This window comes from Gasterosteus aculeatus, chromosome 5, assembly GCF_964276395.1.
Source record: "Gasterosteus aculeatus chromosome 5, fGasAcu3.hap1.1, whole genome shotgun sequence".
Classification (NCBI taxonomy): Eukaryota; Metazoa; Chordata; class Actinopteri; order Perciformes; family Gasterosteidae; genus Gasterosteus; species Gasterosteus aculeatus.
In genome coordinates this window covers 12,024,370-12,049,894 of record NC_135692.1, presented here as the reverse complement: position 1 = coordinate 12,049,894, position 25,525 = coordinate 12,024,370, and the positions used below count along the sequence as shown (strand labels likewise).

The 25,525-nt window shown below is 44.5% G+C and overlaps 2 protein-coding genes across 3 annotated transcripts; one reads left to right on the top strand and one right to left on the bottom strand.

The window, feature by feature from the left end:
• Window positions 1-2,853: 2,853 nt before the first annotated feature.
• polr3a (polymerase (RNA) III (DNA directed) polypeptide A) lies at window positions 2,854-18,019 on the top strand. 2 transcript variants are annotated; one of them, XM_040176824.2, is made up of 32 exons: window positions 2,854-3,099; window positions 3,507-3,642; window positions 3,748-3,885; window positions 4,338-4,509; window positions 4,626-4,780; window positions 4,940-5,179; window positions 5,434-5,596; window positions 5,734-5,870; window positions 5,945-6,048; window positions 6,134-6,275; window positions 6,588-6,728; window positions 6,869-6,938; window positions 7,120-7,247; window positions 7,327-7,465; window positions 7,949-8,113; window positions 8,338-8,510; window positions 9,271-9,382; window positions 10,162-10,280; window positions 10,652-10,789; window positions 11,330-11,500; window positions 12,495-12,608; window positions 13,195-13,230; window positions 13,528-13,614; window positions 13,734-13,816; window positions 14,497-14,667; window positions 14,811-14,904; window positions 15,030-15,122; window positions 15,633-15,797; window positions 15,930-16,094; window positions 16,799-16,930; window positions 17,019-17,151; window positions 17,239-18,019. In XM_040176824.2, exons 1-32 carry the CDS (start codon window positions 3,056-3,058, stop codon window positions 17,385-17,387), a joined length of 4,209 nt encoding a protein of 1,402 aa, XP_040032758.1. In that variant the 5' UTR covers window positions 2,854-3,055; the 3' UTR covers window positions 17,388-18,019. The 2 variants fall into 2 exon arrangements, with proteins under 2 accessions (XP_040032758.1, XP_040032759.1); XM_040176825.2 differs by lacking the exon at window positions 13,195-13,230.
• Window positions 18,020-18,573: 554 nt separating this feature from the next.
• On the bottom strand, window positions 18,574-25,406 carry qrfprb (pyroglutamylated RFamide peptide receptor b). Its single transcript, XM_040176826.2, has 6 exons — window positions 24,902-25,406; window positions 23,667-23,825; window positions 22,124-22,185; window positions 20,592-20,827; window positions 20,219-20,316; window positions 18,574-20,131 (listed from the first exon to the last, which is right to left on the bottom strand). The coding sequence occupies exons 1-6, from the start codon at window positions 25,266-25,268 to the stop codon at window positions 19,731-19,733; spliced, it is 1,323 nt and encodes a 440-aa protein (XP_040032760.2). The 5' UTR covers window positions 25,269-25,406; the 3' UTR covers window positions 18,574-19,730.
• Between the last annotated feature and the right edge of the window lie 119 nt (window positions 25,407-25,525).

Here is a 25,525-nt window from a genome sequence, read left to right as displayed (position 1 = left end):
TGCTGATCAATACCAGCTGTGAGGAGAGCACAATGAAGCCCATCTCCATCCCTGCCCTCAGCACACACACACACACACACACACTCTCAAATACACTCTGACACGGCGCTCTTATTACAAACCTGTCTGTCACAAATGACCATAATCTATACTGTGCACCCAATGGCTCTCCCGGGAAGCTCCCCTCGTTTCATTTTTCATCTCATCCTCTTTCACTTAATTTCCAGTAGTTCAAACCCACGATATCCAAATGTGAGGAGACGCGGAGGCCTGCTGTTTTTTGACAAGTTAAATGACCAAAGGCAATCGTGCGCTTCCCCGGTCGGTCTGTAAGCAGCCCACGTCGCCTCGACGTGTGCGGCTGTGCGTGCTTTTGACTGAGCGCTCCTCATTCCTGCAGCATCTTTTTTTTGAGGTGAAATTGAAATGGGTTGTGTAGCTCAATATTTTATTGACATCAACTTCACAGAATGTTGCCACAGTGACACCGGGGATAATTATTTCACCACACAGTTCTTCCTCTCCGCATTGCTCTCCCTCCCTCCCTCCCTCCCTCCCTCTCTCCCTCCCTCTGCCTTCCTCCAAGCCCTTCCATTCCTGTGGAGAATTAGTTCTGCATAAATTACCCAGTGGAATATTGAATCAGTCTCCAGCCACCAAAGGCGAGTCTGTGTGGCTGATTACCGAGCGGTGTGCACGACACGCGCGCGGAACCCAACACACACAGAGGGGCCTCTGAGCGAGGAGCTGACGCCATGCAGAAAACATGGCGAGAGGAGGAGGAGGAGGAGGAGGACGACGAAGAAGGGGGATCAGCCGATGTGGATATGGAGAGCGAGAGCTGTTTTAGGCACCATAGCTGCACACTGTCTGCTCATTACTTAGTCATTAGCAGGCCCGTGGTTTTAAAAAGGGGGGGGATCAATCAATTGTCACGGGTCAATGTTTTGCGGCCCCGTACTGAACCTTGGGTGGCTCTGTAAATTAAGCACAGTAATTACTCATGTTAATTACACAAAGACGGTGGTCACATTGATCCACAAATACGTTTTGCATAACGTAAACGGTACGATGAGCAAACAGTGGGCTGCACTTGAGTATTTAAATGGTCACCCCGCACTGATCAGATGAAAGCGGTAGACAGGGAGTACTTCTCTTGTCTCTGAGGGGTTCCTAATCATTTATTTATTTTCCCAGCGTCGTGCTGAAAGCATTAGTTAGGCAATTAGTCAATTAACAGGAAATAAATGGGTAACCATCGAAACATTCCAGCCTCTCAAATGTGAGGATTGGTCACTTTACAGTTTACTTCACATTTTGAAATGTAGGAATTTCCCACTATTGGCTTAATAGACAACATGATTACTCAATTAAATGATCTGGATCTAATCTAGCGTGATTACGCTCCCTATTTGGTGGAAATCGGCAAAGGGCATAATATCTGGTCGTTACATACGAGGGCTTTAGTACAATTGAAGACGTGAATTTGACGTTCTCTAAACCTAAACCTAAAACATCGGGGACAGTGATAAAACCCTTGGACACCCGGGTTTTCTTCCATTTTCGGCACTCTGAGATATTCAATTCGTCCACGGGGAGCAGTGCGCGTGTTTGCTCTCGATTGGGAGATTAGCCCACTGTATTTGATACACAGTTTAAACACACATGCTCAAGAGGCACTTTAGGGGAGGATCATTGAGCTGCTTCTCAAGCTGGAAAAAAAACATTGTTGGCAGCAGTCCCCCGAGTGTTTTCGAATTTATTTGTCTCTTTACATATATTTAAACAGGCTGATCTGCATCTGCACAAACCAAGATGTGTCCCCGGATGTAAAACATTAGGGGAGAGAGACCCAACTCTTTGGGGATGCACTGCCTCCAGGAGGCAGATTCAGCAAACCCGGACCATGTTGAATTCCATATTAGAGGTTTGATTAGAGGCCTTTCGTGATGTAAGTGGCAGCAGAATTAGAAGATGGAAAATCACATGCATCCGGGTAATTTTCACTGCGGGTGGTTATCAGTCGACAGAACAATTAATTAGCAGAAGGACTTTGTGGATGGAAATCCTCTTCAGGAAGTCATCACCCACCATCAACACCAAATATAGGTATAAACAGGTTTGTTGTCCTCCGTCTGTCCGTTCCCAGTGATTTGAAATGCATTTAGTGGCACCTAGTGGCAGGTATTCAGACTGTAACATACATACCCCACGAGGCAACAGTGATTTCTTTTGACATTTTCGTTTGGAAAAATGTCTCCATAATTATGTTAGGACCACTACTCCACTGAATAATATGAATCCACATATAAGCACACAAATGTGCTATACCATATATGATTAAACCCTATATTTGGGGAATATCTTGGTTCATTAGATTGGGTTCCATCTGTTCCCTGATCCTCACCTCAAGCATGAACATGACAACATTCCTCCAAGCAAGACAAAATCTGCAATAAAAAATAATATGCCATAACATATTTTTAATAGAGCACCTTATTTGCCAAATCCCTTTGGGAGATATTTCCCGTCTTAACCACCAGGGGGCAGCACTCACTTGAGACCGGTTGTGCACATGCTGGCCTGACTTCTCTTTCTTACTGTTGTTGGGCATCGACTTTTGTTGCGTTCAGGGTCTTGTTCTAAACTTGTTATTTCGTTTAATGTCATCAAGGGCTGTTTTTCGGTGGCGTCGCAATGTATTCTGAATAGTCTTAGTTGTCTATGAATAAAAACAACATTAACATAGATGATAGAATACAACTAGTCAGCACACAAACTATTTGCCCACGGATGTTTAACCTTTATGTGGAGACATTGCTATATTACAGATGAACCCTGAAGGCAGCGCCTGCTGTAGCTCACATGCTAGTTTACCGATGCATCCCGTGTAGCTGCTAGCATCTCCACAACATGGGAAAGTGAAGTAACAGCGTGCTGCTTACGAGCATAGACTGTTTACAAGAAGCTCACAGGAACAGTCTGGTCCGCTGTAATGAGGACAAAATAACAGTGTCATTGTTCGTGTCGTTATTGTTTAGGAGAAGTTGCCAAAATGGTGAAGGAGCAGTTTAGAGAGACAGATGTGGCCAAGAAAATGTGAGTATAGGAGCACGGCTAGCTAACGTTAGTTAGCTCACCGGCTAGCCAGTGTCAGTCCGTTTGCAATGTGGCTAATAGTGACGACTTTTCTGTTGTACGTCCATAATAAAGAGGATACAGCAACCCAATTAAATACCCCAACTGACTGAAGTACTGACTCTCAGAGTTAAACGTTAAGTTACGTCAGCTATCCCATGTGTCACACGAAGAGACCGTACTGTCCAACGCTGTGACGTAATGTGTTTAATGAGCGTAAAGTTGGCATCTTTAAATTAAAGCATTCAACATATTGATCATGCTCGTGAGGTGCAGCACCCGGACCTAATGATATACATTTGCCTTAGTTGTTGTTCAGATGCACTTTTTTTTATCCCTTCGTTTTACTCTTTGTATTTGTTCTGCAGAAGCCACATCTGCTTTGGGATGAAATCGGCTGAACAGATGCGTCAGCAGGCCCACATCCAGGTGGTCAGCAAGAATCTGTACAGCCAAGACACCAAACACACTCCTCTAGCCTACGGAGTGCTGGACCACCGCATGGTACGACATAAGCACATAAGCACCTATTTTACTCTCTGCAAGAAACCAACACCTTGTCAACTATATCAGATATAACTCATCCCTCTGCTCTCACGTCTCCTGCAGGGCACCAGTGAGAAAGACAGGCCGTGTTTGACATGTGGGAAGAATCTGGCAGATTGCTTGGGACATTATGGCTACTTGGATCTGGAGCTGCCGTGTTTTCATGTCGGCTATTTTAAAGCCACAATAGGAATCTTACAGGCAAGTTTACGGTTGAATGTGATGTCGTGGTAATAAACAAGGGGTTAGTCGTTTTGGGACTGACACAATGTGGAAGACAATATCAGATGGTTGCCGTAAATTATATGTTGACCATAACTCCGTCAGAAAGCCCGGTAGTTGACTTCAACAAGTTGCGCCAAATTGTAATTCAGCAATCCGGAATATTTTTTCCCTTTAGGTGTCACTATAGTATCAAAGTTTGAACATGTGTGCATGCTGCTTTCTCTTAAAAGTAAATATGTTTGTAAATCACCAATAACATCACGTCTATCAACTTTTTCCTAAATATATAATACATCCATAGTGTTTTTTTATTGTAAATATATATTTTATATCGTAAAACAACACAAACAGTATTTTATTATTAATTAATAATCCGAGACACTTTTTCACCAACGTCATTTTGATGTGTTTTTTCTTCATTTCTCCAGATGATTTGTAAGACATGCTCAAGCATAATGCTGACGAAAGAAGAGAAGCTGCAGTTCATGGATTTCTTGAAAAGGCCAAATCTGCCCTACCTGCAGAAACGAGGGTTGAAAAAGAAGATCTCCGATAAATGTCGCAAAAGGACAATCTGTCTGAATTGTTCAGCTTTCAATGGTGCAAAGAGCGATATACCATTTTTGACATTCGTTTCTCAACACCAATGTTTGCTGCGTTCCATCTTCATGTAATAACTGGAAAAACTTGAGTCACCTGTCTCCTTTTCTCTTCAGGGCCAGTGAAGAAGTGTGGTCTTCTTAAGATCATCCACGAGAAGTATAAAACAACCAAGAAGGTGGTGGAGGCCTTTGTGTCAGAGTTTCTCCAGTCCTTTGACACTGCGATTGAGCACAACAAAGTGGTGGAACCGTTGCTGACCAAAGCACAGGTGAACTATTTAGAACTAGTTAAACATGTTTTTGTTTGGAATATCATGGGTATATTCCTCAAACTATGGCATGAGGAAGTTATATTATTGAAGTATCACATCTTCAAGCAAGACTTAAAAACTTGTATTTTTACCTCGATGCAAAATGTCCTCTTGCAGGAAAACCTGAACCCTCTTGTGGTGCTGAACATGTTCAAGAGGATTGCTCAAGAAGACATCCCCTTGCTGCTGATGAACCCGGAGGCAGGGAAGCCTGCAGACCTCATTCTCACCCGCCTCCTGGTCCCGCCGCTCTGCATACGACCCTCTGTGGTCAGCGACCTGAAGTCGGGCACCAACGAGGATGACCTCACCATGAAGCTCACAGAGATAATCTTCCTTAACGATGTCATCAAAAAGGTCGGTATCTACTTTCGTCTGTGGTTCCTCACCCTTTCATTCAGTCAAGGTCATTTGATAGGGATTCATAAGAGATTTGTAAACTTGAGACGACAAAAAGCATCAGGGGGCAAGTGGCCACATCATTTTCAGCAGCTTCCAGCTACCGTCACATTTTCTGCTGACCTGAAAGTTAATCATCAGCCATTCAACCAAAGAAATAACTTGATAGCAGTTATTTTTTACAATTTTTGTCACTTTTTCTCATCATTTAGCATCGTATGACTGGGGCGAAGACGCAGATGATCATGGAGGACTGGGACTTCCTCCAGCTGCAGTGTGCTCTTTACATCAACAGCGAGCTTTCTGGCATCCCGCTCAACATGGCACCTAAGAAGTGGACCAGAGGCTTCGTGCAGAGACTCAAGGGGAAGCAAGGTGTACTGGATAATAATACCCGCCACATCGATTGTTATAACACATATCGCTCAATAAACGGCAACAGCCTGTGCATGAAAGATAAAAGTTGCCTTAAGTACCTGCCAAAAACTGATTTAGTTACTGTAAACATCTAGGTAGATTCAGAGGAAACCTCTCTGGGAAAAGAGTGGACTTCTCCGGCAGAACTGTAATTTCCCCCGACCCAAACCTGAGGATCGACGAGGTGGCCGTCCCCGTGCATGTGGCTAAAATCCTCACGTACCCAGAGAAGGTACGTCTCGCTACCCCGAACCACTACTTCCAGGGCAGAACTAGACCGCTCTAAATGTGACGACATGTTCATAGGTGAACAAAGCCAATTTGGAGCTAATGAGGAAACTGGTCCGCAACGGTCCTGAGCTTCATCCCGGAGCCAACTTTATCCAGAATCGTCACACGCAGATGAAAAGGTCAGACTCGCTGCTTCTTATGCCAAATACGACCGGTAGTTACCGGCTGTGTTTCACCACCTAGTGTGTCGTTCCATTCCGTCAGGTTCTTGAAATATGGAAACCGTGAGAAGATCGCTCAGGAGCTGAGGTTTGGCGATGTGGTGGAAAGGCACATGATAGACGGAGACATCGTCCTTTTCAATCGACAGCCCTCCCTGCACAAACTCAGCATCATGGCCCACATCGTAAGCTCAGTTTAATACTGTACTTATCTGGGAGGTTTAATGTGGTTATTAAACTTCATAGCTTTGATTTTGCATGTCGTCTTTTGTTTGTTCAGGGCTGAGCTCAAGATAGTTAATTCAAATTATTCTCTCTGCCCTAAATGTTTTTTTTTTTTTTAGTCCAATTAAACCAAACTGGATAAGTTAATGTTCTACGGTCCCATGTTTAACATAGATTTGATTGAGTGATTATTCTTATCACCGCCGATAAGGAACAGATCGTAGTATTTCCACATGTATGAAACCGTTTTTCGTTGTTCCTCAAACTCCCAGGCCAGAGTCAAACCTCACAGGACGTTTCGGTTCAACGAATGTGTGTGCACGCCGTACAATGCCGACTTCGACGGCGACGAGATGAACCTCCATCTACCTCAGACGGAAGAAGCCAAAGCCGAGGCCCTCGTCCTGATGGGGGTACACGTCACCACATGTGCTGCATTCAGACTACGCACAGCTGTCGGCGCTGACCTTCAGCGATGAAAAGAAGTCTCGGGCAACTGGGACATTAGCAGGAAATTGACCGTCCTTCTGATCCAAATTACCTTTTCTTCCAGACAAAAGCAAATCTCGTCACGCCGAGAAATGGCGAACCTCTTATTGCTGCCATTCAGGACTTTCTGACAGGTCAGTGCGGTGACGGTTTTATACGATGCCGGCCTTCTGGTTATTTGATTTTCAGTTAGGCTCAGTAAGGAGACTAATGGGGCTTATTCGCTACTAGAAGCACACTTTCTTCAAGGTAAAATGTTTTACTTCATACTTTTTATGCTCAAATTGAATTTACTAGCTTATTTCTACCTCCTAGGCGCTTACCTCTTGACGCTGAAGGACACCTTCTTCGAAAGAGCAAAAGCCTGTCAGATAGTCGCGTCAATCCTTGTGGGCCAAGATGAAAGAGTCAAGGTCTCACTCCCCCGCCCGGCTATCATGAAGGTATTGCACTCTGCTGAGCTCGTGACGCAACTCTCTGTCTCTGGCCCGGCACTAATATTTAGCTGTGTGTGTCCATCAGCCGATGGCTCTGTGGTCGGGCAAACAGATCTTCAGCCTCATTCTGAAGCCAAATAAGGATTGTCCAGTCAAGGCCAACCTGCGGACCAAGGGCAAGCAGTACTGTGGCAAGGGAGAGGATCTGTGTTCCAACGACTCGTGTGAGTTTCTTTTATTCGGAAAGGTCCACGAAACGAAGCAAATGAAAATGATTCATATGTCAAGTAATGAGATGTATTGTGAACTTTATTTAACCATTTAAAAGGTTGTTTGGTTTTTTTTCAACAAAAGCAATATGTTCCTATCGCCACAGTGGAAGTTAATAAATGAGGATATTTAAAATCAACCTTGAATTCAATTAAAGCGAAATGATTTTCTGAAGTTATTTTGCCCTAAGCCTACGCATCTTTGTTTGTATAGCACATTTAGACATCAAGACATTTCAAAGGGCTTCACATAAAACCATTGAAAGCATCCAAACATGACAAACATAATTAATTATTGCAGGCTGAATAGCTTTCAGCCCCCCCCAACTCTCTCAGGCAGCACCCGGTGTCTCCTGGTTTTATTCTCCTCTGTCGCGTTTCTTTCCTGTTACCTTCTAATGACGTGCATTTTCTCACATTTTCCCGTCACGTTTCCAGTCGTGGTGATCCACAACAGTGAGCTGATGTGTGGTTCTCTGGACAAGGGCACCTTGGGCTCCGGCTCCAAGAACAACATCTTCTACATCCTGCTGAGAGACTGGGGACAGCTGGAGGCGGCGAACGCCATGTCTCGCCTGGCGAGACTCGCTCCGGTGTATCTCTGTAGGTGTTCCTCAGGGACGTAGCCTTTCTTAGAATGTTCTCAAAATAGGTCACCTGTCAATCAGATAAAAACCCCGGAAAATGATTCCAAAAAAGTGTGACTTTCTGTTGTAGACCGGTACACATTAGATAGCTCGGAAAACTGTTTTCCAAACTAGATAAACGTATAGAGATGGATTTTTAACTTTTCTTTTCTTCAACCACCCCCCCCCCGTGACGTTTAGCCAACCGTGGCTTTTCCATTGGCATTGGTGACGTGACACCCGGCCAGGGTCTGCTGAAGGCCAAACACGACCTGCTGGACGAGGGTTACAAAAAGTGCGACGAGTACATCGAAGCTCTAGACACCGGCAAGCTGCAGCAGCAGCCGGGATGCACAGCAGAGGAGACTCTGGAGGTAGGCGTGCATGCATGTCTACACACGGAGAAACATCGACATGTGGATTTACACCCGGATCCTCACTGAAGGCCATTTAATCAGACATGTGCCCATCACGTACCATTTAAGGACCTCGTTTGCAGCTGACAGCTTCTCTCCCTATGGCACTCTAATAGAGGAATGTTATTCATCTAATTAAATAATGTAAGACACCTATTCTGTGGGATCACATGCAAACCCTCACAACAATGCTGTAATATATCTAAGAGATTTCACTCTTTAGTGTCAGTGCATCGCTTTCCTTCTACATGTCGAAAACAAGCCAGTGTGCAATCGGATAAAAAAACATTAAAACCCGACTCCAGGTTGCTGAAACTGCAAAAACTAGGCTCTGTGGTCATTGCCTACCCGTGTTTAGAAAAGAAAGAGGAAAACAAAGTCCATTTTCATTGATGTATTAAGACAAGAGTTGTCTGGATCACACTTTTAATATGTTTAAATATCTTCAATATTCCTTTTTCGTTTTGTACCTTTACTTCTCCCTTGTGATAACCACTGTTTGGAGACTGAACGACATCTATATTCACAAACGACCTTCATTCCCTCAAAGGATGTCAGAAAAAGAAAATCCTAGGATCAGGACTATGCCCGCCTTGTTGGTGTTTGTAGACCGTGTTTTAAAAGGCTCCTCGCGTGGTTAAGAACTCAACATTTTCCTTGGTTCTGCCTGTTGTTCAGCCCACCATGGTTGTTTTATTCAGGACGTCTTTCTCAATAGGCGCTCATCTTGAAAGAGCTGTCCGTCATCAGAGATCGAGCCGGTAGCGCCTGCCTCCGGGAGCTCGACAAGAGCAACAGCCCCCTCGTCATGGCTCTGTGCGGCTCCAAGGGTAAGCTGCCTGGAAAGCGAAAATTGAATAATATTAAATATTAATACTGGGTTTCATTTTTATTCTAAGATGTTTTTGTGAATGCACAGGCAATGAAAAAAACTGGGAAAGGTGCCCCCCCCCCCCCCCTCTACTTTAAACCAGTTAGGAACCTGTTACCCTGACAACAACCTCTAATGACGTACGGGAAGTATTTTTATTAGACGACGTTGGCCTTTATGTAGAAGTAGTGCAGTGGATGGCAGAGCTCACTACATGCTGCATGCGGATAATGATAATAAAGAGTTCTCTCTTATTGTCAAAGCAGTGTGGCCTTTGCGGTAGTCAATGGATTTTTCAAACAAGGAAAGGCCTTGAAAGAAGCAAAAACTCAGGGCTTTACAGAGGAAAACTTGTTCGACAGAAGCAGAACAATTATGAAAGCCCAAACTCCAAAAATCCATGAAAATGGCGACGATTTCCAGCCAAAGCCACATGAATGTTTCCATGGTTTGTTTACTTAGTTGAGAGGGTCACCACGTTTATTTCCTGAGCTGTCGTTAAACAGATGTGTTTCGGGAGAACGAATGCTAAGTGAATGGGTCTAGACTAATTTGTGTCTAATATAATAATATGTGTGGGGGAGTGTTTTTCAGTAATTAGCTCTACATTATACATTCTGTATCTACAATTATTTGAATTTGGAATCTATGCTCAGGGTCTGTTTTAATTATTATTAATGTCTTGTTTGTGTGCAGTGTCTCACCTCTTTATTGTATTTCCTCTAAATACACCTACAGGGTCTTTCATTAACATCTCCCAGATGATTGCCTGTGTGGGCCAGCAGGCCATAAGTGGCTCTCGAGTACCCAATGGATTTGAGAATCGCTCCCTACCTCATTTTGAAAAGCACTCAAAAGTAAGATCCAGTTCATTTGTTGTTTTGTTTGTATGTATCGTATTGTTATTTGAGCTTTAATGTGCCCTGTTTTAATGGAATAATTTGAGTTCTCGTGTGTGATTGTAACCGTGGCGTCCAAGTGTTTGGACGTGGATTATTTTAAACAGTTCTCATTATTTTATGAGGGAGGTCTCCACCACTAAACACAACAAACTGCAGTTTTTATACGATAACTACTTATCATAATTCATTTCGATGGAAAATGAATAATTTGAGCTTACTATTACTGATATATACACATACACAGTACCAAAGTGAAGTCAAAAGTGTGGACCCAAATGAATTTGAATTTGAATTGTTTCTTGAGGGCTTAACTTTTTTGTCCACAGCTGCCTGCTGCTAAAGGCTTTGTGGCCGACAGCTTCTACTCTGGCCTGACACCCACCGAGTTCTTCTTCCACACTATGGCCGGTCGGGAGGGTCTGGTGGATACTGCTGTGAAAACTGCAGAGACGGGATATATGCAGGTAATGCCTGAGGACCCCCCCCCCCCCCCCAAAAAAACAAACATGTTTCCATAACAGGCTGCTTTAGGGGGACAATTAATGGGCTCTCTGTATTGTTACTTTTTAAGCTAGGACATTTTTCATTATCCATTTTGATTGCATCTGTAATGTAAGAAATTAAGTTGAAAAAATCCACATAATATAATTATATTTGTTATTTTAAATAAAGAATCTAAATCCGTAGTTTCCCCTGACTCAACAGAGCTTTGTAAGGACTGGGAGTATCAGCAGGATTCTTAATGGGACACCTCTTCTGTTTTCCTTATGTCACAATTTTTCCCAAGAATGAAATGCCATGGACGCACCATCATATATTACTTATTGTCCAAAGAGCAGTTCAAAACATTCTATCTAAAATGGTTCACAGAAATCCTCTCATCTGGAATTTTGGAGCGTTAGACCACCCTTTACTTTTTTCACTTAAAAAGGCCACTTTCAGGTCTTTCCTGGGTCCGTTACTAATGTCCCTGATGCTTTTTGTGCTCACGCTTGCTTGGACAGAGGCGTCTGGTTAAGTCCCTGGAGGATTTGTGCTCGCAGTACGACCTGACCGTACGCAGCTCCACCGGCGACATCATCCAGTTCATTTATGGGGGGGACGGTCTGGATCCAGCTGACATGGAGGGAAAGGATGAGCCGCTGGAGTTTAGTAGAGTCCTCGACAACATCCGGGTGAGAGGACAGTCTGCTCTGCTTTCTTTCACACCCATGAACACTCACACTTCTGTCCCTTTCTGCCTAATGTACAAAATGTAGCATAGTTAATGGATTCAGCACTGTTCCATTCTCATCATTCTTTTACTTTTGCTCCGTGTGGTCTCATGTGTCCGTATTCTTTGATGGTCCATTAGATTGACTGGACTGACCGTATTCTCCTGCTGTGAGTAGACCGCTCATTAGCAGAGAAGCTTTTCATGTGAAAATACACCCGAGAGCTGAAATTACAGCATCTGAGAAATCGTTCCGCCTCTTCATGCAACCAAACAACTTGCAGGAAGTTTAAATATGTTAAGGTTATAATGTTATTCATGTTTTCTGTTTCTGTAATATCTGTGCACAAGGCAGAAAAACAACAATTTGAGACAGCTGTATTTATTTTAGCAAAGGAAAAGCTGTAAGAATGAGTTTTCTATACTGTTATAGAAAATAGATGGTATAGTTCCCAGGTATTCCTGCATTATCTTGTTATTACGGTATGATTAGCAGTCAGCAATCAGTCTTAATTGCAACCTGTGTTTACGGCTTTGGCGGGTTGTTGTGCTTAAAATATGGGATTGATCCCAGAGAAGAGGAGCTCAGCAGGAAAACCACCTACTACATGTTGTTGTTGTTGTTATTCTATGGTTGTGCATTTCAATTCAAGGTGTTTCACAAGTGAGAAAAGAGACGATAAAAGAAGAACAAAGGGGTTATCAATCGTAGTAAAAGAGCAAGTGTTCCTCTTATCGTGTGTGTTGGATTCAGTCAGTCCTCTGTCTCTCCAGTAAGACAATTACATCCATCAATCAAGGTTGGAGATGTTGGACATGTAGCGGCAATTGTAGTGTTGCATGTGTATAAAAAAAAAGAAGCCTTTTCCAGTAGATGGATATCAGATATTAATATGATGACATAAATATATGGTGTTTGCTCTATGACCTCCTAATGTCCTCTCCGCTCCCCGCAGGCGATACACGTGTGTTCGGACGAGCCTGCGCTCAGTCAAAACGAGCTGGTCCTCACAGCCGATGCCATCACCAAGAGAGTGGACTTCTTGTGCTGCAAAGACATCTTCTTGGAGGTAGAATCCTCATCATAGTACAGTGCTGTCCATCAAAGTTGTATAGTTTATTTTCGTCAATACAAAATCCATTTTGTATGCGCAGTCTACAGATACCTGCTTCCTTTCAACGAAAATAAAGGGGAACAAAACGCGGGCAGTTAGATTGAGCCGCTCATACAAGTATACTTCTCTCAACTTTTAAATCAATGAAAGTGACTTCCCAAGGTGAAGTGGGTCGTGCTTAGATGTGTCGTGAGCCTCATCAGCAGGAACTATGAAAATCCCTCCCTCTACGTTGTAACAGGCTCTGGCTCTGTTTTTTTTTTTATTGTTAAACATCTACTGTTGATACAACAATTCATTTTTTCATAAACTACAAAAGAATCAATGCTGTGGACATTTTTTTGACCTGCACGATCAGTCTGGCAAATGGTGCTGAAACAAAACCCCAACAGCGCCTGCGGTTGCGGTGCAACGCCTCCACAACACCGGCTTCAAAAGAAAACATTCATTTGTATCCCCCGGCATTTGACAGTATGCCTTAATAAGGAAGAACATGGTTGATTCAATGATTCATGCTAACTCTCCCCCTCCTTTTGTAAAGGCGTTAACTGACACAGGCTCAGAGAAATACCTGGAGGTAAAGTGACCGAGCATGCAGAGTTGTGGTTTAACCAATGCGAGAACAGATTGATGGTTCGTTTTAATAATCAGATGGCTGCTATAGTTTAAAGCGCTCGTCGTTGTGCATTGATTCACGACTAAATGTGATGTACTGGGAGTTTGCGCTGGTCCTGCCTTTGGTGTAGGATGTAACAACTGCATGACAGTGTGTGTGGTCTCCAACAACGCACAGCGTGGCAGCATTTCATCATTTGCTAATATTAATGAGCCTTTTGACCCTTTTGATTCTGGATGTATTTCCCCTCGACTGTAGGAGATGAAGAAATTCATCAAGAGCATCTCAGAAAAGATCAAGAAGACCAGAGACAAGTACGGCATCAACGACAACGGCACCAGCGAGGTAGTCGCCACGCGGTGTGGACTAATGACGATATGAGCCATAACGTCTAGTAGGCGGCAATGTTCTTCATCTCAGCTGTTTCTGCAACTTAACGGCTCGTCACTGCTTTTCTGTTGCAGCCAAAAGTTCTCTATCAGCTGGACCGCATAACCCCCACGCAGCTGGAGAAGTTTCTTGAAACATGCAGAGACAAGTACATGAGGTAGAGGACGCCTCATTTTATCATAAGGCTCTCTGCCGTTGATTGATTGTTTGTAAGAAAAAATAAATAAATAAGGAAAAAATCAGTACTTTATGTCCCCACGGACCTAAAAGTTTTGATTTATGCCAAAAATACTTTGCTGTGGGACACTGTTAACAACATACTGTCAGAACATTGTTGGCCATAGAAAGTTTTGAAAATAAATAGTGTGAGGTTAATAAGTAGTTATTTACTGTATTTACTGTCTCACCTCTGCACACCCAGTTCCTCAAACTGACCATTAAGAAACCACTCAAATCCCCAAAGTGGAATTCATGGGGGCAGCAGAGTAAAAGAGGATTCCCTAATATCTTTGTCTGGGAAACCAACATTTCATGTCAACCCATTCAATGATTGTTGGGAGACTGAAAGCCTTTCGTTGCGTGCAAAGCGTCCAATGGCAACGCGGTCTATTCAAAACCAAGCCTTTTATCCCCCAGTTTTAATTAAATAATCAAATGGATGACTAAAAATGATTATCCATGTGCGTCGGTAATAGCAGACCCTGATGTCGGAGGCCTAGTAGAGCGTTTTCAAGCGATTGGCTTGTTCTGCTGAGATGATTCCAATGTTTGTATGATAAATTGCCACGTTCCTCTCAATTGTCCGGCGTAATGGAACCGCCCCGTTTGCTCGCGCAGGGCGCAGATGGAGCCGGGCTCGGCGGTCGGGGCTCTGTGTGCCCAGAGCATCGGGGAGCCCGGTACTCAGATGACCCTGAAAACCTTCCACTTTGCCGGTGTGGCGTCCATGAACATCACCCTGGGAGTGCCTCGCATCAAAGAGATCATCAACGCCTCCAAGAACATCAGGTATGATCAGTCAGTAACAGTAACGGGTGTTTATCTTCCCTCCGTCATACGCGAGAGGCTCTCGTAGCTTAAGTACGGAGGCCGCGGCGTCCGCGACCGAATGTTCTGAATAATCCACTGAATGCCCTTCGCTCGCCGCTCAGCACCCCCATTATCACGGCTCATCTGGATGTGGAAGACGACGCTGACTTCGGCCGGCTGGTCAAGGGAAGGATTGAGAAGACTCTTCTCGGAGAGGTATTCCAACCAGCAGCACGTTTGTCCCTTTGTCCTTTTGGTCGGTGACATTAGATTGTGAAGGTGTTGATATATTGAACCAGTATTGTGCTGTAATGAAACTAAGGACTCTCGCTTCTCTACAGATTTCTGAGTACATAGAGGAGGTCTTTCTACCGGACGATTGTTTCATCTTGGTGAAGTTGTCCCTGGAGAGAATAAGGCTGCTGCGGCTGGAGGTACCATTGTTTCTTATTTTTATTGCCACAGTCTTGGAATTTTCTATCATTTCGATCGGCCTTAGTACAAGGCTGTTTACCAAAGTATTTGCTGAGATCTGGGAAATATGGAGATATTACTTTAATTCACTTTCAGACTTCTTTGCGGTAATTAATTAATTAATTCTTTCTCTTTAGCAAAAGCATAAGAACTGGATATTCTGACCGGGATCCACACGCATACAGTCGGAATACATCCAGTCAAACTGTAGCCACTAAACCCAAACCATATGTTTTAACCATCATTTAATAAAACACATAATAATACATCAGTCACAACTTAAGTTGGATAACAATAACAACAAGACCGATCGTTATTAAGTCACTGAAGGTTGTGTTCTGTCGCTTTAAGAAGAACCGCAGCAGCAGTGTTCTCTCCCCTCATGGTACATGAAGGATTTAGCGCTTTGTGTGGTCTGTAGAGAGCAGCTACGGTAGCTTCGCCCTCTGATTTGTGTTTTTGTCCCTCAGGTAAATGCAGAAACGGTGCGTTACTCCATCTGCATGTCGAAGCTACGGGTGAAACCCGGAGACATCGCTGTGCACGGCGAGGCGGTGGTGTGCGTGTCCCCGCGAGAGAACAACAAAAGCTCCATGTACTACGTGCTGCAGTCTTTGAAACAGGAACTTCCTAAGGTGATGAGCTAGAGTAATTGGTAAAGTGATCGTGTGGTGCTGAATGTTAATTCAGTTCCTAAAGTTAAAAAAGTAAACGTTTGGCATCGTTCCACTGGCGTCGTCACCGTTCTGATTTTCTCCCGCGGGAAGGTGGTGGTTCAAGGAATACCTGAGGTTTCCCGAGCCGTCATTCACATTGACGAACAGAGCACCAAGACCATTTATAAACTGCTGGTGGAGGGGGACAACCTGAGGGCTGTCATGGCAACGCACGGCGTGAACGGAAGCAGGACCACTTCGAACAATACATACGAGGTGAATGTGACTTTTAATGGACTCTTGAAACCCGGTGCTACAGGAGCGGCGGATTAGAGCCCTGCGTCCTCCTTTCAGTTCCACATCTGCCGGGAAGGTCGAGCTTGTGTCCGGCAAGCCGATATGAACCAATTAAGGTCAGCAGAGTTTGAGTGAGACTGAGATGAAGCAGTGGTTTACTTTTTGTTGCAAAGGTTTTCGATTAGGAGTCACAAGACTGCAGAAGAATGTTAAATAATTCAGTTTACATGTTAAAAAAACTAGGTCATCTTCTAAAAGTTCTCGTAGAAACAACAAGAGAGAGCCTTAACTTATCGTTCACATCCTTCATACTCGTTTTGCTCTTATCTCATTGACATTCTATCACGATGTCAGTAGGAATATAAACAACAAAGCTACGTCATCGTTTTGTTTTCATTATCGTGGCGCTGCCCTCTCATCGCCATGCTGCTAAATAACAAAGATTTGACCATGTCGGAAGCAGCTCTGATAAAATAGAGAAAGTAGAATAGTAGAAAGTTATTGTTGAGTATTTGACCATTTCCGGAAACGTTGACGGTCCATTCTGTCCTAATTGTTGCACAATAAGACCAGCATTTTCACATGTGGATGGATGAGTAAAATTACTACAAGTAATTCTTGGCTCTTTGTGCTTACCATTTGATTTGTTTACTGACTGGCACTTTTCTTTTGCATTTTGTTAGGTTGAGAAGACGTTGGGTATTGAGGCGGCGAGATCCACCATCATCAATGAGATCCAGTACACCATGGTGAACCATGGAATGAGCATCGACCGGCGCCACGTCATGCTTCTAGCAGATCTCATGTCTTACAAGGTAGGACCGGTCTGAGTCTTTATTTCTCCAGGGTGTGTGGTTAACGGCCGTTTCACCTGTCGTCTCTGTGTGCCTTGGGACAATTAAGGGGGAAATACTGGGAATTACCCGGTTCGGTTTAGCCAAAATGAAGGAGAGTGTCCTGATGCTGGCCTCCTTTGAGAAAACAGCCGACCACCTCTTCGATGCCGCCTACTTTGGACAGAAGGACTCCGTCTGCGGTAAACTGACGCTTCACCTGTGTAGGGAAATTAAAGGTAACCCTTGGTCTTAATTGTGCCTTAACACCTCCCGCGTTCCTGTTCCAGGTGTGTCCGAGTGCATCATTATGGGGATTCCAATGAACATCGGGACGGGACTGTTTAAACTGCTGCACAAGGCCGACAGGGATCCCACTCCAGTGAAGAGGCCTCTCCTCTTCGACAGCGCAGACTTCCACATACCTCTGATCACATAGCAGCAGAGAAGCAACATTGGTTTTGTTTTTTTTCTCATCCTAAAGAGACTGTCTTCAGCAAATACAGGAGGTGCCTGCCAGATTATCAGATTAAATCCTCCGAACACAAGATATCAGTATTTTTGTTTTTTGGGAAGGACGTCCATGCTGATGTCGCAATGTGTGAGGTCATTTATTTTGAAAAGCTTAAACGGTTAGCACGGAGAAGTAGTCAACGTCACATGCTTTGATGTTCTTTTTGGGGCTTTTTTCCTTGTTTGAAAAATGTGTGTTTTTCTCTGTTATTAAGATGTTACATGATATCATACTCACTCATGGCACTGAAGAGGTGGGGAGAAGACTTGGAGATGACCTCTCGATCATACAGCAGGCTGCTTCTCTTCTGGGTTGATACTTATTTTGCATTATACTCCAAACTGCTTGTTTTTTCTTTTAGTTTGGCAGCTTCGAGATACTGCAAAATGAAATCCAGGTTGTCTTTTCTTAATAGAAAAAAAAATCATTTTCATACAAGAATCGGATCATTAGGATTCATTGGCGTGGACATTTTGCTTCCTGTTAAGGCCTGTTCATGTAATAATGTAATATTGTATATAATGTAATAAAATATCGATCCGGGAACACCTGGAAACGTATTTGTTTGGTGTGCTTGTGAGTGCGGCGCCTTGCGGGCCGATTACATTTCTAAAGGCAAACGAGTTCCAAAAGTTGAAAGTGGCCTCATTCAGGATGCCAGTGTACATTTTCTTCTCTCTACTATGAGTTTGTTCTTTTAGACATAAATTACTTGTTTTACCTTAATCTTAATTTTCTAATGATTAAGATTTTAAATATTGAGAGGAAAAGTGTTTTGCACAAAAACTATTTCAAATATTTGACACGTTTTTCTGGAAACTTTTTTTTAAAGAATGTATTAATGACTTCTACACGTTTTGCTTTCTCGGATTGAGTACTATAATTGTTTATAAAATGTAGGAAGAGATGATGACCGGTTGATCGCACGTGGTTATAAGATGCTTGTTCTACCAATGTCTCGACACCCTTTAGGTGAATAGATGTCTCTTATTGTTGTTTACCGAACAGTGAGATTTTTCCCCCCAAAGTTTTCAACAATTGTCATACGGCCCCTAAAGTAGAACACGCTATCTCGATGCCGGCTGGAAACAAAGAAACAAGTGACAGTAAGTTATTTTACCAGACCATAATTTTATATACCAGCGGGATTATGACCTCATTTTCAAGCAGAGCCTTTAAGAAGTAATCGTGGAACACAAGCCGACAACGGAGCTCAACGACATTCTAATCCAGTGATCATAAACAACCAAACACAAAATGAACGGTGATGATTTCCACTTTTAAAAGCACACTGTACAGAACTATAAATAAAGTTGGTTATACCAAACATACTGTATTCCACAAGGAGTTACTGACTCAAAAGACCAAAATGATAACGTTCACAGAAGTCCAGATATGGGGGTTACAAAGATATCTAAAAGCAACAAATAGCGCACACATTAAAACTAGCATTGTCCTTTGTGTGTAAAATGCCACAATTCCTTCCTGTTTGAGTGAAATCGCTGTTCATTTGAATTTAGTGATTGAAGGAGAGGCTTCGATTCCTGTCGTGATTGAATTTGTCATATCACACAGACATGGGCCTGAATTAACTACACAATGCGTTGGATGTTTAGACAGCTTTAAGCACTGTATGGAGTCCAACTGCACAGATTTCACCCCTTGTGTGAAGTGGATTATATGAGTTTCATGATGTAGTTATCTCTCTTCTCCTAAAGATTTCAAATGTTATGTAGGATGGAAGGCATCCTAATTACAGTGTAATTGAAACCGAACTGAATTGAGTTTCATGCTGATTTAAACGCATTTAACAGTGAACTTAATTAAAAGGCGTAAAAGTGTCCTTTCCAATAAGCTCTCGGCGCATCATCACAGCATCGCCAGCAGTTCCTGCTTCATTTGGGAAGGAGTTAAACGACTCACCAAAAGTTCACGCGTCCTAAAGATTTGACCGACAGCTCTGAACAGAATTGATTAAAATAAATGGTGTTTAACCCGGATCCCGATTGTCCCGAGGGCAGCAAAACCACCGCTCGTTGGTGTTCCCCCGTTTCCATCCGGCAGTTCTCCTGACCGGAATGAACAACAAGCTCTGGCCGCACAGGGAGACCTTTTGACTCTTTGTGCCACAGCTGGGAGATTTAAAAATCACACCTTTCGCGCCCTGCGGCTCTTAGGGTTAACCCTAACCCCTTGGCAGCCGAAAAGCCGGGGGGTGGGTGGGGAGGGGGGGGGGCGCGTTCGGTCGTTTGAACCTTGAGGCCGTTCTCATTTGACCTGAGAGGAGCTGTTGGCGGCGAGGTCCGTTTGGATGGTGGAGGCTTTCTCTCTCTCGTTTCTTTCCAACGTGCTCTTTCCTTGCAACGAAGTCGAGGGCCCTTTCTCTGCCGAGAGCTGGTTCGCTCCGTCTCCCTCGCCCGATTCCGGGAAGGCCTCTCTGCTCCGGGGTTTGATGAACTGCACGCTCGCCTTCGGCACCACCGCCGCGCCGCGCTGCAGGTTGGGCTTGCGCAGGCATCGGGAGAGGGTGGAGACGCAGCTCTTCTTGAAGTTCTCGTTCATGAAGGCGTACACGATGGGGTTGTTGAAGCTGTTGAAGAAGCCGATGGCCTGGACGACGGCGATGATCATGTTTAGCGTGACTCCGTCGTATTTGACTTCCAGGTCGTCTGGACAATGAAAACGTGAAAAAAGGGACGAACTGTAAAGATACTGTGAATATTCAAATCCGCGTCGACTTGTCAGGTGTTACTTACGGTACTCAAAGAGCATGTGGACCGTGTGGAACGGGGCCCAGCAAACGGTGAATAGCAGAACAATGGTGATCATCATTTTAACGGCTCTCTTCTTTTTCCTGCAGGAGGTCACAGCGGACACGATGACTTGTTACAGCAGGAAAGGCACAGAGACATTTAGTAACAACTAATGACTGCACGCGCCAGTCGATATGAAAGATATATATCTATGAACATGAAAGTATGTTTCATGAAGTGGGGGCTTTAACTTTCCACATCACACTTGAAAAGCACACAGTGAAAATCATTATTCGATGAGGTAGAAACAAGCAGGGAGTTTGAAACGGAGACTTCCTCAGAGCCGGGAAAAGAATGCGGCGCTTCCTTTAGTTACCTGGAGATCTTACTGACTTCCCGGTGGTTCATGGTGCTGAGGACCGACGAGTCGCCAACCCTCTTGCGGATCCACAACTCAATGCCAATCCGCGTGTACAGGAAGAGCATAGCTGCCAGGGGGAGCAGGAAAAGAGCCACCATGATGAAGGTGGTGTACGCCTGCCTGTGAGTGAGAGAGCGCCAGCTCTCCTGGCAGCACACGTGGTAGTGATCATACAAGAAGTCGTACTTCACCTTGGAGACGGAGGGAGAAAAGCTGTCAGTGACGGAGCGATGATCCGGACGGATAAAGCAGGTTTGACTGACGGGTCGGTATATATGAGGCAAATCTCGGGTGGATTTCTTTCAAATGTTAATTTATGTTTTTTATATATTTTTTTCCCCTACAGCGTTTTCGCACAATTGTAATGTGCCTATAATCTCGCATGGACAGCAGTCCCCGTCACTGCTGACCCTCCTGCGGTCCTGCGGGAGAGCAGGAGACAAATAGATGATATTGCGCTTGCTTTGTCGGGCTTATTGCTCACCCACTGCTAGTATTACCAGGAGGCCGCGTAGTGATTTAGAACCTATAATGTTCCCTTTATGATCGCCAATGCAAATTGCAAAGCTCGACCAAAAAAACAGCAAATTGAAAACAAAAATTTGCAACAATCGATGAGGGATTTGCACAGTGCAAAATATGGTGGGTCATTTTGGGTTGCATTGCTTTCTTAACAAATAAAATACCATTTCCATATAACTAAGAAGAGACAACTATGCCCAGGTAATATGTGTCTCGTGCAAAAGGGCTTAATTAAGAAGTCATATTAATTGGTGCGACGGCTCTACCGACAGAAGGGGGGGGGGGGGGGGGGCTGCTTCCTCGGTTCCTCATTAGTAAAATCAGTCAAACCTGTCAGGTATTGAAACGGTATGCCATCTGTCCAGGAAAGATGTGCACGGAATCACGCCGGTCAAATATGCTGCTGCATGATTAAAATCCTAGTTGGCGGATTATTCACTCTGAATCACTCGGTGATCATGCAGGGCAAAGATTCACACGCAGTATTCTGCCAAACCACAACATCAGCATCACTTCATCACCACAGAGAACACAAACCACCAGGTCCAAATCCGTCCTTCCACGTGGTTTCACGAGCACAAAAAACGACAACGGTGTGTTCGCGCCGCCGCTGCACACATCCGTGCATTTGAGTTCACGTGATGTGCTTCTGATCACCGGATCAGTGCCAGTGTCACCCTGCCGCCCCCCCCCTCGCCCCCGGTGGGAGGGTCGAGGTCGCGGCAAGAGAGAGACTAAAAGGTTTATGGAAGAAAGGAGTGTAAACAGAGACGTCCTGACTGAAAAAGCCACCTAGCAGTTCTCAGCCATTCAAATCTAGGACTCTCTTCCAGTATAAGAGGTTTAGAGTGGGAGATAACAAGGTGATGTTGAACTGATATGGAGCAAATGTCCGCTGTGCTTCGCTGAGCAGGTTTTTACTTAATGAAAGGAGGCGACAGGTGAGTTTGTGTGGTGCCGCTTACCTCTAGTTGTTGCACAAACAGCATTGGGGAACCCACGATCACCGAAGCGATCCACACCAAGCCTACCCGGACGCGGGACAGGGAAAGCAGTTAGAAGGCCCGCCTGGTTTCAACACTACTCGGTTTGAGACAGTAGTTGGTCGGTATATTCAAAGAGAAACCTGCCTGAGATTGATGCCGAACACGGCGTTTATCTGCCGCACAAATGAATATTTTTCTCGTGAATAACGAGCTGTCTCCATGCTGCACGGGATTCTACATGGATGGAACTCATTATTTATTAGAAATATTAGGACTTATTATCCCTGTCACTTACTAAACATACCGCCATAAATGAAGGATTATTTTAGGAGGAAACATTGAGTAAAGACCTAATATTATTCAATCGTTTTTTCCCACTTTTGAGCCTGATTTAAAACACATTCATATTTTTGTCAAGGAGAGTAAGCTTTGGTTAAACAGTTCACTTTACCATCCAGAATAATCGAAACAGTAAATAATAGCATATTGGGGCTGAATTTTAAAATATAACCTCGAGGCAACAAATCATTGCCAGATCCTGCAGCAGCTCTTTGGAGCCTTTCAGTCGTTCCTCTCACGCTGCTTTCCTTCACACTCTAAAAGAGGGATTAAGGCGGGAATATGCTTCTATTTCTGCACCTCAAAGAATGTGCAGAGGTTTCGTTTTGATTCATTTTCTCTTTTCTCCGACACGGCTGCACTTACTTTGAGACCCTTTTTTCCATTTCTGAACCAATCAGAAATTCAGCGTATGATAAAACATAAACTACCAACTTCCCCCAAATTGCAGGAGCAAGTTCGACGGCAACTGCTACGGCAGCACGTCCCCCATACGGGCATTTAATGTGGCTCAGGCCGATTTTAAATATGGGGTTGAAATCCTACTGAGCTTAATCCTCTACAAGGCATCATCATCATCAGCGTCGACGCTGCCTCACCTTCGTTAATCAGGTCTGAGGGAACCTCCTGTGGTTCCGCGCACGTCGGTTCAATCTTACAGCGTTGACCGGACGTTGGCTTGACAATGTTATACAACTGCTGCCGCTGTGCAGGTGCACGTATGTTCTCCAAGGAAACGTGAGCGCCTTTTTCCTCCGTCCGGAAACCCGGTTATGAGAAAATCTCAGGAAAAATCACCCCAAGAGGCTTTTAGAAACCTTGAGATGGAAGTGAACCAGTGAACGGATGCCGTCCTATTTGTTATTTACTGTGTGTATATCTAGCAGTTATGTGCTATTCGTTTTGAGTGTAACATACACCATTTAACCTGTATCTTGTAAACTGAAAATTAAAATGATTGAGAGAATTTATAAACGCACAAGTATAATTCTAGATTCGATTTCACCGAAACTAAGCGTTAATTAAACCTGCATAACAGTTACATAAAAGAAAAACGCTGGATAAATACTATTTCAATGAATCAGAACAGCCTTTTACTTCTTCCCAGGACAAAGGACCCCTTCAACACATAGCAGACATCCACTTTTAAAAGCACACAACAAGGGAGCCAAATATAGAATACCTAGCATATTGTACGCTCTTTTGGACGAGTACTGTCTCCTCATTTTCAGCGGGAAGACGATGCCCTGGTATCTCTCGACGGCGATGCAGGTCATCGTGAGGATGCCCGTCACTATGGCTGTGGTCTGCACAAAGGGAACTGCCTTGCAAACCAAAACCCCTGCAAGAAAGAAAAACAGAAACACGCATTTATATTCCTTTTGTTGAGACTGGAAGCCGCGGCGAGCGCTTCGGTTTAAATGACATAACCAATTTATTACTACTCGTGAACACACGTGTGTCACAGCTAATGAAGCACTGAGTCGAGACCTGGGAGAGAAATAAGTAAGTACGATACGTCTGCTCTGATTCACTCTGAGCTAATTGTGACTGCACTTTAATAGGAGCGCTTGCTGTGAGCTGGCCTTCAATTGCTATCATACATTGAATCTTGTTGAATTTCAATAGGCCGTGTTGAGTGGTCTAAGACGTGGTCGCGATTTTGTAAACTGTTGAATATGATGAAATCTGCATGAGATGATATTCCATGTGTAAGGCTGATAAGGCTCAGTACATGAGGGAAAAGTGGCGCTCTGCTTGTTTGACGGGACAACCGCTGAGACAACCAGTGAGACAAACCTAGACAACCGCTGAGACAACCAGTGAGACAAACCTAGACAACCGCTGAGACAACCAGTGAGACAAACACAGAGACAACCGCTGAGACAACCAGTGAGACAAACACAGAGACAACCGCTGAGACAAACACAGAGACAACCAGTGAGACAGACACAGAGACAACTGCTGAGACAACTAGTGAGACAACCAATGAGACAACCAGTAAGACAACCAGTGAAAAAAAACACTGAGGCAATTACTGAGACAACAAGTGAGACAAACACAGAGACAACTGCTGAGACAACAAGTGAGACAAACACAGAGACAACTCCTGAGACAACAAGTGAGACAACCAGTGAGACAACCACAGAGACAACCACAGAGACAAGCGCTGAGACAACCAGTGAGACAACAAGTGAGACAAACACAGAGACAACCATTGAGACAACCGGTGAGTCTGTTTTCCTCCATTCGGTCACACTTCTCTCCAACGTTTATAGCGCGCGTCATTAAGCCAAAAGTCCCAAAAGCAAATAACAGAATAAAATGCTTAAATGCGCCTTACTTCATTATCATTCAAATCATTATCCCAATGAACAAAATGCCTCTGAGGTCTGAAAAAAGTGATTAAAAACCCACCTCCGAACCACTGGGACGAGACGTTTTGCAGCAGGGTGAACGGGATGCAGAAGAAAGTGATGAGCAGGTCGCTGACCGCCAGAGAGCAGATGAAAATATCGGTCGCCGTCTGGATCGCGCGTTTCTTCACAACTATGTAGATGACCAAACTATTTCCAGCCAGGGCCAGCAGGAAAATCACCACGTACATGATGACGAAGGTGGTCTTGGCGCTGTACGGCAGCTCGGGGATGTAGACGAGCGGCTGGATCTGGTACGTGTTGATGAACTCCTGGCGGCTCAGGTTGTACCGCTGGAGCATCTCGCGCAGCGCCTCGGGGGTGATCTTGGTGGACCCTTGTCCCGAATCCGTCGAAGCTGCCGCCATCCCTCCCCCAACCACAGACGTATGTCCCCAGCCCCCCCCCCTCAACCACCCCCACCCGCCTAAAGCAACCGGCGCGGAGGAGAAGCGTCGGTAAGCTGAGTGCGTCCGCGTGGCGCTCTGCCTCCTTCATCCATCGGCCGGCTGTTTGAGCTCCAGCAACTGTTGCTGCGCGAGCGCGCGCGCTCGTGTGTGTGTGTGTGTGCGCACGTGCGCGCGCGCGTGGACAAGAGGACGAAGTGAATCCCGACAGTCGCTAA